The sequence below is a fragment of the Plasmodium gonderi genome (genome assembly GCF_002157705.1).
Source record: "Plasmodium gonderi DNA, contig: Chr07, whole genome shotgun sequence".
NCBI classification, from domain to species: domain Eukaryota; phylum Apicomplexa; class Aconoidasida; order Haemosporida; family Plasmodiidae; genus Plasmodium; species Plasmodium gonderi.
In genome coordinates this window covers 1,008,911-1,024,881 of record NW_021628932.1, presented here as the reverse complement: position 1 = coordinate 1,024,881, position 15,971 = coordinate 1,008,911, and the positions used below count along the sequence as shown (strand labels likewise).

The following is a 15,971-nucleotide window of genomic DNA, read 5'->3' as shown; positions in this document are numbered from 1 at the left end:
CGTAATATATGCTTTTCTTCCAAATTAATGTCATCCAAAAGGTTATAACTGCAATGTTTTTTTTTTTTTTTTTTTCTTCATGCAACATGGTAAAAGACGGGATATAAATTCTTATTAAGCTTTCATTTTGTTTTCAGCCTGGGGATATTCCCCGCTTATTTTCCCTTGTGAAAGTACATATATATATATATATATATAGATTTTATAAAAAATTATACCAAAAAAAAGTGGAAAAAATTAAGAACACTATGCAAGAAATGTTTAAATTACTCCCGTTTTTGAGTCGAATAAAAAATGACAAAATCTTTGCCGCACCCCAGCCAAGTAACAATTTTGTTAAGTATGCTAAAACCATTTGTCCAAAAATATATTCGTCATCATCATCACATCTTGTTAAAAAAAAAACTAGTTCTTCAAAACAGTGGTGTCGTATATAAAATACAATACAACGAAGTTATTCTCCCAATGTTTGTGCATATGGCATATTAATATAGCTAGAAAAAAGTATATATATATATATATTTGTTTGTTTTCTGCTTACCGTGATCATTTCAAGTAAGGTAATTAGCTGACTATAAATGATTGCCAACCCGCCACCCCCTCAATTAAACATTATAAGCTATGTTCTATTAGCAACCACCATCAAAAATAATAAGACATTAAATGATGTTGTTGCAAAAAAAAAAAAAAAAAACATACAGCAAAATGGTTGTACGTCATATTCACATATTACAATAAAAACAAATAACGAAATTTTAACGTACCTTTTTTTTTTTTTTTTTTTTTTTTTAATTAATTATAAGACATATTGTCTCTTACAACTCTCTTTTTCTCTCAGTATGATATATAAATTTCCACAAATTAAAATTATCATATTTGTGTTGGTAAAACTTTTTAAGTCCCAAATGGGCAGGTAGTGGGAAAAGGGATGTTGTTATTCTCTCACCGACGATATTTTTTCTGCCATTAGTACATTTTCAAAATTTTTTTTTTTTTCAAACAGTATGAAAAGGCATACAAATGATAAATAAAAGGTATATGTACACATTAATATATTCACAGAATCAACAATTGATCGACACTAACGTAGTACTCGCGTAAGTGTATGCATAACATAATTATAACTACGCATATGAAAAGAACAAAAATTCTCTTTTGGATAAGCACAGATAATAACTACTTTCTATTATTTACAGTTGTCCTATTATAAACAGAATATAAAAAGAACACTGGCAAATGCGATTTTTTCAGAAAGTAAAAAATTTCACACGAGTGGAGGGGGGGGAAAGCAAAAGAAAATTATTTAAAAAAAAAACGAAAACAAAAACGAAAGTAAGAACAAACGGCCAACCAAAACTAATACACCGACACCGAGTAATAGTTGAAACCCTTTAAATGTTTCTTATCCGAACAGACATGGAAATCCTTTGGACATATATCATTCACAGTAAAACATGATCCATTTCGTTTGTTCAGAGGAGTACGAGTAAATTCAAAAATGAGGTTAAATAAAACCTGTTCTGGACATATTTCTATAGGTTTTTTCTTCTTTCCGGATACATTATCCTGTGCTAATTTCCTTACGTTAACCGAAAACTTAGAATTCATAGATTCTTCATGACCACATACAACCCACAAGCCAACTGCTGATTGGTCTGTTGGGCCTTGCATAGAACAAGATGGCTTTCCATACTTGCATGGGTATATAGCTATAGATATAGGATCATTCGAATTTAATACACTAATTCCAAAACCAAATAAAATAACTTGATTTTTTTCTGAACATTCAAGTGTTAATAATCCTGTTCCTGACTTTGCTTTTTGTTCAAAAAATGGAATCATTTCATCATTGCACATGGCAAATATGTAGTTATAAGAATTTTCACTCATTTTAGAATAACACTTATCCGAATCTTCATCACAAGTATTCAAATAAAAATCTTTCAATATGGTTAAATCGTTAGGTACTGATAGGGAAAAACCTAATATAAAATTTTGCTTCTCTTCACATTCAAGAACAACCAACCCATTTCCACTTCCATATATTATTTTAGATTTCTTTAATTGATCTTTCACATTGTACCTCTTTATTTCATCATTTGTTGTTTGTCCTAAATTTAAAGGAACATTCACAGACATGTAGAAATTTAATGCCTCTTCATATATCTTAGTTAATCTATTAGGTAATATTCTGGACAAGGGTTCGTATTCCCCTTTTATGGGCATTGGATTATCTTTTATACTCTTTGCCCATTTTTCAAAATTTTTTGGATCATTAGGGTCATAAATAGTAGTTCCTCCGATTATTACTGTTTCTTTTTCCATACTCGAATTAGAAGTCGCTTCATTGCTTGTCTCGTTGGAATCAGTGCTTGTTGATGCTTTTGCCTTGAATAGTCCAAACCCAGCTGATGCACTTACAGAAACTGATAGACCATTTTCACTCATAGTTTTGTACTCATTTTTTGATATTTTCACTTGTTGCGTTATTTTCCCCCCCAAATGTATAAGTGTCGAAACATGAGTCCCAAAATTTTTAAAAAAATACATCCAAGCTTCAACACTCTTTCCGCACTTTTCTGTTTTTCTATTATCTCTGAACTCTTCCACAGTGCAGTAAGTTTCATCATACTGTAACGAATTAAAATATGACGGTAATAACGAAATGGCCCTTACAAACTGGTCGCTCAATTTCCATTGCGAATATTGCGACAAAGATGCCATATATTTAAAACAGTAGCTTTTTAACATGAACAATCTATACTTCTTCTTCGAAATGGTATTAGACACACTCTTATATCCAGTAGATGCTGAAAAGGAACCAAAGAATCCATAAGATGCTCCTAACGATGCATCAACTGAGAGCTCTTTTGTGTATTCACTCATTGTACTTATTTCACTTTCATTTTCTGATCTATTACAAGAAATTTCATTGCGTACGTACGAACCATTTGGATTCATATTTATATAACTATCAGGATAATCTACATCTGATTTGGGGTATGTTAATTTTATTATAGAATCTCTATATCCAGGATCTACTTTTAAGAACGGGTCTCCAATTGGATTCCCAAATATGAAATCATAACCTACGCCTAAGTACTCGGTTCCCTGTATAACTATTGTTAACATACCATCATCCCTTTCTTCTTTGTACTTATTATATAAGTCCTTTTGTTCGTCCAACCCATCATAGACAACCACTGTATGTTGTTGATCGCTGTATATATTTTCTTCACTTTTAGCATTTCCCTCCTCCTTCCTTGTATTAATATCTCCAATTCCCTTCATTAAGCGCACGAAGTTTTTCACCTTGCTATTTGTACAACCTTTCGAATTTTTCCCACAGTCGACTTCTTCCACGTTTGAATCCCCTTTCAAGTATCCATCTGTTACACGAGAATTTTCATCATGTCCATCACTTTCGCCACTTTCACCACTTCTACTACCTCGCATCTCATTGAAGTAGATGTTGTGAATTGGGTACATGCTTTTTCCAGATATGGAAACATTTTCCCTGTGATTTCTTTTCCTCTTCCTTGGTTTGTCTTCCTTTCTTCTTGCCTCTTTTCTAACAACCCTTTTTAAATTTACTTTTGATGTTACATGCCCCTGTTGTAAAAAATGAAGAATTTCATGGTTTTTTTTCATTTGTCTTTTGGTCCGATCCTTTTCCCCTACCTCCTTCACGTTTGAGGCGTAAATGTGGGGCTTTGTTTGTTGGTGCTTCTCACAAATTTTGTCAATTAAAAATTCGTAAAACACGTTTGCTATTATGGCTGAATATAAAACAAATAGGAATGAAATCCTTTGAAGGGCCATATTTTTTTTTTTTTTTTTGAAGAGATGAAAATGTTATATAAGTGTTGCGGAGAAATTGCACTATGTAACATTAATTAGATATCAACTGACATATTGCATTTAACCGAATTGTCAATTTGTGGGTAGGTGTTTTTTTTTTTTTTTTTTTTTTTTTTGTCACCATCGGCATATAACCACAAGTGTAAGCATTTCAAAAAATATTTAAAATTAAGGACAAATTAACTCCTTAAGAGAAGTGATTATAATTTAAAAAATGTAATGATTTATATAGAAAGTGCTTTTTTTTTTTTTTAAAAGAAGTTACCACATTCATCCCTATAGAGAGAGGTGTGTTAAAATGTGCGCAAATTTTTGTTGTATGCATGAATCAGACACCAGACTGTCAACTCATAAATGAACAATCTGAGTTGAACTCGGTAAGACCAATTTGCAGATAAGTTGGTCTACATAAATTTATCAGTCTATTTTAATTTGCTAAATTAGGAAGAAGAAGAAGAAGAAGAAGAAGAAAAAAAAAAAAAGCTAATTAAAATGATGAAAAACAAGTTCAAATTTTTTTGTTCTTTTGGGTAATGACAAATAATCGGAATTACCTTTTTAAACATATGTAAAAATGTTAAAGACAGAATAAAAAAATAAAATAACACTAATAATAGTAAAAATGATACTGAGAAAAATAATAATAATAATGGGAATAAAAAAAATAATAATGGGAAAAATAATAATAATGATGGTAAAAATAATAAAAATGCCTTACTTTTCTAGCCAAAATAAGCAATGCAGCTAAAAAGAAAAAAATATTTACCTTGCTTTTCTAGCCAAAATAGACAAAAAAAAAAAAAAAAAAAAAAAATTCCCCCAATAATTATTGAACTTTATAAGCTCATTATTATTTCACAAAAAATGGTAAACTGTCCCTTTTACGGAGTGTGCAGATATTAGTAATCAAATTCATCCTGTATTTTACCACATTTCTTCAACATAACGACCCAATTTCTTCAACCTTTTTGTAAACTTTTTATCATTTTGTTTGTAATGTACAGGCAAGGTATTAATCGTTCTGTTTACGTCTTTACTCATGTTGCTATTCCCACAAACATATATGTATGCTCCCTTTTGTATCAAATTCCAAACAAGATCCTTTTTATCTAGAATTAAATCTTGGACATAAATTTTTTCATTTTGATCTCTTGAGAATGCAAGAAAAGCTTCATCAATATATTTCCTCTCCTGAGCTTGGGTAATTTCCTTTTCGTAGAGAAAATCTATTTCTCTTCTTCTACAACCAAAGAAGAGAATTCTCTTGGCCTTTTTTGCAATTCCATTTTGCATACATGTTTCATCGAAATGTTTAAATTCTGTTAAAAAAGCTTTGAATGGAGCAATTCCTGTTCCAGTGGCGATCATTATAATACTTGTAGATTCCAAATGAGTTGGCAGACAAAATTTGGAACTTTTCAAATTAAATTTTATAACATCATTTGTGTTTAATTCCTCTGTTATGTAGAAGGAAGAAGTGCCTTTAAACCATCTTCTACAGCAAAGTTCTCTTAATTTATGTTCACTTATCTGGGGAAGCATATCATTATTTTTAAAACTTTTCAGAGCCTTTCGGAGAGAATGAATGGGGTATTGTTTCTTCTTAACTGTTAATGATATAATGTCTTCCGCTTCTTTGGGGGATGACGAAATGGTATAACTTTTGGGATTATTTCTTGGAATTAATTGTAAAAAGGGGGTTAATTCAAATATAGATTTCGACATGAATATATCGACAAATTCGATAAAGGTCATGTTGGATTGTTTACAGATATTGAAGAAGGTATTTCTCTGCTTATTCGACAAGATAAAATTAAACATTTTCAGTTCTTCTACATCTTTAATGAAGCATTTGAATTTTTTTAAAATATTAATTCTCGGTATAGTTGTTAAATCGCAGTAATATCCAAGTGCATCTTCAACGCTGCATGGTGTAGGAAATGGGATGCAAAATGATGTATCCTCCTCATGCTTTCTGTGTGGTGGAACTGTCGAATTATTATTTGGTAAATTATTCAAATTTGAACCATTGTCGCATGAAATTATGGAAGGTTCTTCTTTTATATTTCTAAGTACAAAGGTGAACGCCTTTCTCTTATCTTTGTCGTCTATACCTAGTCGTTTTAACCACCATGAGATTACTTGTCTCGAATTTTTTGGCAGAATAACCAACGTATCAGCAGCTTTAAAGGATACATTCTTAACAGAGATAGTTATGTGATTCACCTTATCATCATAAACAATTTCTTTCACATTTTTTAACAGATTTTGATTCGATAATATTTTCCCTTCGTGATGGTTAAAATAAAACTTTCCCGTTATATCCATCGTTTGGTGTGATAAATTTATATGTTCATTTTTATTATTATGAACTTTTTCGATCTGCAAATTTGTTGATGTGGTTTCATCTGAATATTCATGTTTATTATGAATTCCCACTCCTATGTCCTCTTCATATCGAATATGTAGATTTATTTCTGGTAACGTTTTCCAATCTACAAATTCGACCACATCTTCTGCGACAAAATGGAGTGGAATAATGTCATCCTTAAGATGTAATAGTTTAATAAGTCCCTTAAAAAGATTATTTTTCCATATTTCAAAATCTTGATATATATTATCATCATCATCACCATACATATTTTCACTAATCTGTTCAGCCTTAAATTTGGTAAGATAATTAGCAAGTTTTTTCGCAACTTTATTAAAATGTTTATACTGCTTGCTTCCTAATCCCATTATTGAATATTTTGTATTCCTAAAATATGTGTTATCATGATTCAAATTTTTTAGCCATTTGAAAAATGCAGTAGCATTGTCTGTTGGTTCACCATCTCCATACGTCGCAATAATAAATATTCGAACTCCAAATTTTTTTATTTCTTCTTTATTGAAATATTCTAGATCTATTACATCTGCTTTTATCTTAAACATATCACTTAAATTTGAGTCCAACTCTTTTGCAAAATGTTCTGCCGTTCCACCTTGACTACCAAAATATATTTTTATGTTATTCTTAATTTCTTCATTTATCAAATCGGGTATGTTTTTTCTAAAAATTGAGCATTTTTTTATGATACTGACAAATTTTTGGAAAAGAGTTGTATGTTTAATTTTCCAACATAGAAAAACGGTACAGGTAAAAAAAATGGAACACTGGAAAAAAAGCCTGCTTACCCCCTTGTTCATTTTGTTTCGAAATCACGCTTTCTAAAAAGTATATTGGAGTATAGTCTATAAGATATGCTACATTACGTACACATGTTTCTCTAATTTTTCTTCCTATGATTTTAGCAACTCTCACTTAACTAATAATTTATATCTGTGAATGATTGTAGTCTCCGCCTGATCATTCCCTTTTTTTTTTTTTTTTTTTTATTATTAACAAACAAGAGTATTCTTCCTATACAATCCTTCTGACATGGTGTATTCCAAACAAAGTGTAAAAGCAATAGCCAATAACTAAATTAACTAATTCTTTTATACTTTAGAAAAAAAAAAAAAAAAAAAAATCGAAATTACATTTTTGAAATATGTTTAGGAACACGGAACTGTGTCTATTTTTATTCCTTTCTCCTAGAAATGCAAAAATCACAAATGGGACAAATTCTATCTTGAATGTTAGACATAAAAAGGAGTGTTAAGTTTGAAGAAATTTGTTCAATCATCCTTACGTCATGTGAGTGGTAAATGCTCATTCATACGCATGCTCACGCCCCACTTGAGAATCACCTGGGAGATTTTCCAACAGGCTGAACGATAAAAGGGAAAACAAACAGTAATAGTGAACGACGCATCTAAAAAGATGTGGAAATTTTAAACAACTTAAAATTAATACCCAGATTTGTCAAAATTCAAATGAAGGTTGTTAGGAATGGTGTCCCCCTTGTGTAAATGATTCTATGCGGATGTATACCATAAATAATTGTGCTACAATTATCATCACAAAAATTAACACAAAAAAAAAAAAAAAAAAGAAAGAAAAAAAAAAAATGCTATAAAAAATTGAGGCACAAAGTCGCTGAGTAAAACTGAGAAGAAATTTCCTTCATTCTGTTATGTAGTAGATAAAAAAGTGATAACAATATGACTCCACGGGGGTGAGACGTGATGCGATAAGGTATACAACACCCCCCAACACACTCACATTTCAGTAATACGTGTTGCTGAATTGCCGTTCCTTTTTCCATCTCATATTCCCTTTTGGAAAGGTGTTAAATTATACCCTTGAAGATTTTCCTACCAGTTTCTTGGTTACAAGAAGTATCTTACACAATTAGAATTTAAATTTGTGGCACTACACATTTCCATATTTTTTATACAAACAGAATTTTGTTTTTATTCCCCCCGAGAAATGTGTGCCTTTTGATTGTTAGGCACGTTATCTGATATATTTATTTTTTGCTATTTATTTATTTTGCCATTCATTTATTTTGCCATTTATCCATTTTTCCATTTATCCATTTTGCTATTCATTTATTATTTTATTTTATTTTTTTTTTTTCTTATAATATTTATTATTTTTTTTTACATTAATTTTTATTTATTTTTTATTATTATTTCTTTTTTTTTTTATTTTTTTTGTTTTATACATATGCTTATGTATCGTGGTTCACGGAACTGTGGTACATGTTTTCCTGTAAGTTTTTGGCAAGTGCTTGCCTAAGATCACGAATCCAATTTTTTCATAAGAAGGGCGATCCGTGTGTGTGTGTGGAAGCGGTAGAGGTCACATGAGTAAAGCGAATTGCTTAGGCCCAAGAAGGTGTAGGCATTGACACAAATGCATGTGCATCTACATGTACATGAACACATAATCGTTTATTGGCACATGTGCTTGTGCTGCACATTATAAGGCACACACGATAACTTAGACGACGAGGAAAACCACAGCAGCTTCTACAACGAGGACAATCACTATCACGCCGAACTATGAATTTTTGCTGTGGGGTGAAGCTGAGTGACCTGAAATATGAATATATGAAAAGCAGGCTGAATGTTTTAGATAGCTATGAAAAGGACGAAATACTAGAAAAAAAGTTGAGGAAGCATTTGAATATAAAAAGCTTAGCACAAACATTAAGCGATGTAGAGAAATTAAAACAGAGAGAACAAATGAGAAGATATAGTACCTTCGATAGACGTATATCATTTTTAAAAAGAAGTAGCATAATAGATAAAACAAATTTCAAGTGTGGAAAAAAGGTTTTAGAAACAAGACTTGCATCAATTGATTGTGAATTAATAAATGTAACAGGGGATGGCAATTGTCTCTTTCGATCCATTTCATGGAATTTGTTTGATAAACAAAAGTATCATATGTATGTAAGAAAAAGGTGTGTTGAACATATGCTAAATTGTAAGCAGGAATTTTCTATATATTTTGAAAATAATGATTTCTATGACTATTTAAAAAAAATGTCAAAGGATGGTTATTGGGGAGATGAATTGTCTATAAAAGCAACGGCGGATGCATTTGATTGCATTGTGTATATAATAACATCCACTGCAGAAAATTGGCATTTAAAATATGAACCCAAGTATAAAATTAATAATGAACACAAAAAGTGTATTTTCTTGGCATATACAAGTCCTACACATTACGATTCGTTCAAACCTATTCGAAGGTAATACTTTATATTTTTTTCTCCCCCTCCTCCATACATTCCAAATGATTTTTAATAATGATAATCCTTTGGAATGTTATATACATCACGCATTTGTGAAATATTTTATTGGAACAATATTATATTCTATTTATCCTCCACTCGTTCCATCCACCCTACCCCCTTTTTTTTTTTTTTTTTTTTTTCCGTTTTTTTTCACGATGATATATATAAACCTTTTTATGTGTCATTCTCCCCCCACTCCCCATCCCCTACTCCGAAATGATTACTTTTGCGAATAATTTTTTTCATTCCTCCAGGGAGGATAGGGAAAATTTAAACTGCTTTTGTTTGAGGAGGAAAATCCATAGTACGTAGACAATGTTTTTTTTGTTTTGGTATATTTTGGTATATTTTGGTCTATTTTGGTCTATTTTTCACGTGATGAAAATTTCATTTGTCAGATTTTTAAAAAAAAAGTTTTTTTTTTTTTTTTTTTCATATATAAAACGTCTTCATCATTATCCTTTTTTTTACTTCATAAAGTAAAAGCTTCATATGCATCGGTAATATTACAAGTGAAGAAGTTCCTACGCTCTTTCCATCTCTCGCTTTTTTTTTTTTTTTTTTTTTTCCCCTTCATATGAAAAGCACTTGCTGTGGAGCGTGAATAACCGCCCGGTAAATAATTACCCTGAGGGGGGTAATATTTTTTTTTATTTGTTGGCCACTTTTTTGTAACGGTTGTTGTCACATTTTTACCACCTTATTAACATTTTTTCTACGCAGAGCAGCAAGTGGAAGGTAAACCCAAAAGGGGGGGGGGGGGGGAGAGAGAGAGGCAGCGTTACAAAGGAACATCACACAGCTGTATATATATTAACACATATATATAAAACATATGTGACACATGAAAAATCCGCTTGATACTGATAGGTGCAAGCGGCTTTATTAACCTATATATAGAGTAAATTTTTTTAAAAAATGCACCAACAGCACATCTTTTTTGGTAAACTAGTAGCAGTAGAGAAAATAGCTTAAAAACTAACGTAAGAACATAACATCGCAGCGTTTCGTCCGTTAGCAGAGGGAATGAATATTCTTGCAACTCTTTTTCGAAAAATTAAAAGAGAATATGGAGAACAGTTTTCTTTTGAATACATCATACGTGGCAGTTTAGGGAGGTTCCATTGCATTATTTTGTTTTGTGTTCATGCTTTCATTCCTTTTTTTTTTTTTCTTTTTTTTTTTTTTTTTTTTTTTTTTTTTTTTTTTTTTTTATTTTTTTTTTTATTTATTATTTTTTTTTTTTTTTAATTTTGAGAATTTCCTTGCATTGCGGGAGGAAAGCTCGAAAAAAATGCGCTCGACAAGATAATCATTACACAACCTCATGCATTTTTCAAAAAAGAACTAATTTTGTAAACCCATTAGGAGCTTGAGGCAAAAAGTGCTTCTCGCAGGGTCTTACATAACACTGCCTTGGCTTTGGATTTTTTTTTTTTTTTTTTTTTTTTTTTACACATTTTACGCGGCATATAAGAAAATACCATTGTTGAAATAGAACAAAGGAAGCACAGGATGAAGGAAAGCTTGAAGCGGCATGAAATCGAAATCACAAAATTGACAAAAGATGAAATGAGCTTTGTGTTGTGTAATAGCAACACTGGAATGGCAAACGCACTAAGAAGAATTATGTTATCTGAAATTCCAACTCTTGCAATAGATGTAGTGAATGTGTATGAAAACACAAGTCCCTTTCATGATGAATTTTTAGCACATAGATTAGGGTTAATACCAATTGATAGCAGAAATGTGAAAAATTATGAATTTCGGGAAAAGTGCAAATGTAAAGAAACTTGTTCAAAATGCACAATTCAATATGTAATACAAGTAAAATGTAACAATGCACACAAAATTGACATTTCTCATTATGACATTGAATCAGTAGACCATGAACCCAACATTCCTATGCCAACACCATATCAAAATAGAAAAAATAAAATGGAAGAAAATAGTGCAATTCCAATTGTTACTTTATCAAAAAATCAAACATTACATGTTAAACTAATAGCTACCAAAGGAATTGGGAAAATGCATGCTAAATGGATCCCAGCAAATGTGTCTTACAGAATTGATCACAAAGTACAAATAAAACATAATTTAATTAATACTCTCTCGCGTGAGAATAAATTGTTAATAGCAAATACTTTAAATAAAAACTGTTACATACTTAAAAACACCGATGCAGATGACAGTGATGTCTATTTGAAGTTAAATGAAAATATGTCCGTTGTTATGGCAGAAAGTTGTATTGAGTTACTGAACGAATTGGGACATAAAGATATTGTTAAAATAATTTATGATGAAACGAAATTTCATTTTAAAGTTGAATCCGTTGGTTCCATGCCACCAGAGCAGGTTGTTGAAATGGCCATAGAAATACTAGAAAACAAATTGAAAACCCTTGAACCACAAATTAAATCTTCCTTTTATTCCATTGACGAGGTTGCTAAGCAGCTAAAGGAACAGGGAGTTTCGTTATACGGAATTCAGCTCGACCTTGAGTGATTTTCCAGCCCCTGCATATCAGGACAGGGTGGTGTGTGTCACATTGGATTTCACACGAGGTGTGACGGTGAATTTGATGCGAAATTTGACGCGAAATATGATGCGAAATTTGATGCGAAATATGATGCGAAATTTGATGCGAAATATGATGCGAAATTTGATGCGAAATTTGATGCGAAATTTGATGCGAAATTTGATGCGAAATTTGATGCGAAATTTGATGCGAAATTTGATGCGAAATATGATGAGGGATGCACTTTCCACCATCACCCCCCCCTCCAAGTTATATTTAAGCCACTTTTGTTTTATCATACCCTATTTAATTATTCAGTTTAATTTAGTTATTTACTAATTTATGTACGAATTTACTTTCGCATTTATTTATTTTCAATTTATATTTTTTTTTTTTTTTTTTTCGTTCTCCCCTGCCCAAGCGACGTGGAATAACTTATTTATTTTTCCATCGCAAATGGCACCACAGCTTAGAGCAACATTTGCTACATTCTTATGACAGTGTTTAGGTTTATACGTGATCATAATTCAAAATATGCACACGAACATGCATATGTACGTGTGTTCAGTACATAATCTTACAATATTATGTTCCCATATTAAATCTCTCTTTTAGTTTTCCGTTGTGAATATTTGACATCAAAATGTTGAACAATCATTTGAAAAACACAGTTTGTCGAGAAGTACGCATAAAAGGAAAAAGTTGTAACTCGATAGACGATGTACCAGAAAAAATATAAATAGGAGCGTTGTATTTGTATATATATATGTATGTATTTATATATGGCTGAAGGGCCTATGTGTGTAGAGGGTTGGTGCGGTTAATAAGAAAATGCAGTGTGCAGAAATATGCGTGTTGTGTTTTATTAATATTTTTACTGCTCTACAGAGAATATGGACTTGTATTTTGGTGGAATCTCGGCATATGCACACACAATATACTTAGATCAAATGCAGACGAAACGGGAGAATAATACCGAACAAGTTGCATTGGGGACTTTATCCTTTATGTATAAATGAATGTTCATGGTGTGCTAAGTGTGTACATACTTGTGTGTGCATATCTCCCACGAGGCGTGTGAACAAAATACTCCCATTTTTACTTTCACTTTGGTTCTACTTTTCTTTTCAAACATGTTTGAATGAACTCACTAACTTTTTTAAGTAGTCTTTTCAAAAATTTATCCAAAAAATTGTACAGCATTTTTTTTCAACATTTTTAAAAAAAAAAAATTCTGAACAAAAAAAAAAAAAAAAAAAAAAAAAAAAAAAAAAAAATTTTTTAAAATTTAAAAAAAAAAAAATAAAAAAAAAAAAAAAAAAAAAAAAAAAAAAAAAAAAAACATGCGGAACTGGTCTTAAGTCAATTCACCCCATCAGATTAAAAAAATAATAATAAATAATGAAGTAACCTGAAATAACAAAAAATAACACTCCAAATGGAAAATGAAATACATATGTATATCTCCTAGTTCTGAATAGATCAGGTGATAAGCAAAAACGTTGTCACTATTGCACAGTCACATGTTCTGTAGAGAAACATTTTGTGGTAAGCGAAGCGCGTGAGAACTGTTCTTACGAAAAAGATAAAAAGGTTTGAAGTGTACTTATTTCTCAAGAGAGAAAAAAAAAAAAAAAAAAAATCAATCAAAATTGCAGCTCATATAACAAGTCCGTTAAGAAGGTCTTTAACACATTCAATTAACATAGTGTTCACCATTTGTGTAATACTTTTTGGTGTACAAAAATGAATGGGCTACATTGGTGTTATCTATTCTCCCTCGTCATGAACTTGTTGAAGGGATACAAATTATCTCACATATTTGGAGTCTCGAAGGTATTATAGAGAAAATTTTCTACACATCACTTCTCCATGTTTTCATCCTCACCGTCATATTTTTATTCCCCAGCTAATGTACTTCTTTTGTCTACACTTTAGATAACCCCTCCGAGGAATATCAAATTGAACGGAACAACAGATAAGAGAGAAAATTACTACCATTGTGGTGACAATAAAGTAGCATTAGTTACAGGTGCTGGACGAGGAATTGGAAGGAGTATTGCCAGAACATTAGCCAAATCGGTGTCCACTGTTTTGTGTATTAGTCGAACTCAGGTTGGTTAAATGAGATACAATGAAAATATAAAAATATGAATCAAGCATGTGTGTTTATGTGTAACAACATGTAACTTTGGGATAAATACAGCTAAGGGCGTTTTCCTACCTCAACATTGTCACTTTGCAATGCCGAATACTGTTTTTTTTTTTTTTTTTTTTTCCTCCTTATTTCCTCTTCTTCTTTTTCCTTTTCTTTTTTTTCTTTCACTTCGCACGCAGAAATCGTGCGACAGCATCGTGGATGAATTGAAATCAATGGGACACAAATCCTCGGGGTACGCAGTTGACGTAGCGGACAAAGACCAAGTGACAGAATTGCTTAACAAACTGTTAACAGAAAACAAAAACATAGACATACTTGTAAACAATGCAGGTATAACAAGAGATAACATTTCTCTCCGAATGAGTAGTACAGAATGGGAAGACGTGATAAAAACAAATTTAAATTCCTTGTTTTATGTTACTCAACCTATAGCTAAAAGAATGGTAAATAATCGATATGGCAGAATTATTAATATGTCTAGCATAGTTGGAATTACAGGGAATGCTGGTCAAATTAATTATTCATCTTCCAAGGCTGGTGTTATTGGCTTTACAAAAAGTCTATCCAAAGAATTAGCTTCAAGGAATATAACGGTAAATGCTGTAGCTCCTGGTTTTATATCAAGTGATATGACGAATATGATAAACGACCAAATAAAGGTAACATACGGGGGAAAAAAAGAAAAAACGGAAAAAAAAAAAAAAAAAAAAAAAAAAAAAACGTGATGCATTGTATTCCCATATTGAATTGAAATAGCTGTGCATGAGTTTATATTTTTACGATTCACAAAATAGAGATTTCCTTAGAGGAAATTTGATCGTTACTCATTTTGCAAATTTATTGCGAGTGACATGCTTGTCCGTTTTTTACATTTTCACAGCGTTCATTTTTTCCTTACTTTCATTCCCCTCTGCCACTTCCCCTTCAGAAGGACATAATTTCGCATATCCCAGCTGGGAGGATGGGAACACCGGAAGAGGTGAGAATTATTATGAGGATCAATTACATTGGCACTTAGAATATTTCGTTTAGATATATTTTTCTTGTGCACATATATATATATATATGTACCTACATACGCATTAGTGCTTGTTCCGACCTTTCTCTTCTTTTTTTATATAATATAGGTAGCTAATTTGGTAGCTTATCTCTCTTCCGATATTGCCTCATATATTAATGGAAATGTATTCGTAATTGACGGGGGGTTATCCAGTTAATTTTTCTTAAGATTGATGTGTCCTCAAAATTTTTCTCATTATTTTATATATCGTAGAAGAAGGTCATAATTAGGAGGTAACTATATTTTTAACAAGTAAAATTATAATATATATGTGTATTCAAACAAGTGTTATTTCCACATATTGTAAATACAACTCTTATACATTCTTCTTCGTTTTACCTATCTTTGTTTCTTTTTTTTTTCCTTTTTTTTTTTTTTTTTGCATTTAAAGGGGGGAAACCACTTTGTTAAGACAATATGCTGGAAATTTCGATAGATATTTCTATCATATTTACAATATCTGCACTTGTCTTCACACAATTAATTCTACACATACAACGTGATATTGTAGTTCTTTTTCGACATTTCTTTTAACATATTATAGGAAAAAAAAAAAAAAATAAAATAAAAATAATTACTAGAACGAATATGTACACATAGTGGACACAGTGGTTATGCATGAGGAAATTGCCTTTTTAAATTGCCAAAAAAATAACTTTGAAACAATGTTATGTTTCTTCCTTGGGTTATTTCCAGATT

At 31.2% G+C, this 15,971-nt stretch overlaps 5 protein-coding genes across 5 annotated transcripts; 3 read left to right on the top strand and 2 right to left on the bottom strand.

Moving 5' to 3' along the window:
- Positions 1–1,356: 1,356 nt before the first annotated feature.
- PGO_072110 (perforin-like protein 3) lies at positions 1,357–3,822 on the bottom strand (the record flags this gene model as incomplete). Its single annotated transcript, XM_028687084.1, has 1 exon — positions 1,357–3,822. One exon carries the CDS (start codon positions 3,820–3,822, stop codon positions 1,357–1,359), a length of 2,466 nt encoding a protein of 821 aa, XP_028542885.1.
- A 963-nt stretch (positions 3,823–4,785) lies between these two features.
- Positions 4,786–7,050, bottom strand: PGO_072100 (NADPH-cytochrome p450 reductase; the record flags this gene model as incomplete). The annotated part of the gene is made up of 1 exon (XM_028687083.1): positions 4,786–7,050. The coding sequence occupies one exon, from the start codon at positions 7,048–7,050 to the stop codon at positions 4,786–4,788; it is 2,265 nt and encodes a 754-aa protein (XP_028542884.1).
- A 1,743-nt stretch (positions 7,051–8,793) lies between these two features.
- PGO_072090 (OTU-like cysteine protease) lies at positions 8,794–9,492 on the top strand (the record flags this gene model as incomplete). The annotated part of the gene is made up of 1 exon (XM_028687082.1): positions 8,794–9,492. One exon carries the CDS (start codon positions 8,794–8,796, stop codon positions 9,490–9,492), a length of 699 nt encoding a protein of 232 aa, XP_028542883.1.
- Positions 9,493–11,048: 1,556 nt separating this feature from the next.
- On the top strand, positions 11,049–12,038 carry PGO_072080 (DNA-directed RNA polymerase II; the record flags this gene model as incomplete). The annotated part of the gene is made up of 1 exon (XM_028687081.1): positions 11,049–12,038. The coding sequence occupies one exon, from the start codon at positions 11,049–11,051 to the stop codon at positions 12,036–12,038; it is 990 nt and encodes a 329-aa protein (XP_028542882.1).
- Positions 12,039–13,797: 1,759 nt separating this feature from the next.
- Positions 13,798–15,429, top strand: PGO_072070 (3-oxoacyl-[acyl-carrier-protein] reductase; the record flags this gene model as incomplete). Its single annotated transcript, XM_028687080.1, has 5 exons — positions 13,798–13,887; positions 13,990–14,166; positions 14,389–14,871; positions 15,141–15,191; positions 15,340–15,429. 5 exons carry the CDS (start codon positions 13,798–13,800, stop codon positions 15,427–15,429), a joined length of 891 nt encoding a protein of 296 aa, XP_028542881.1.
- Positions 15,430–15,971: the final 542 nt, after the last annotated feature.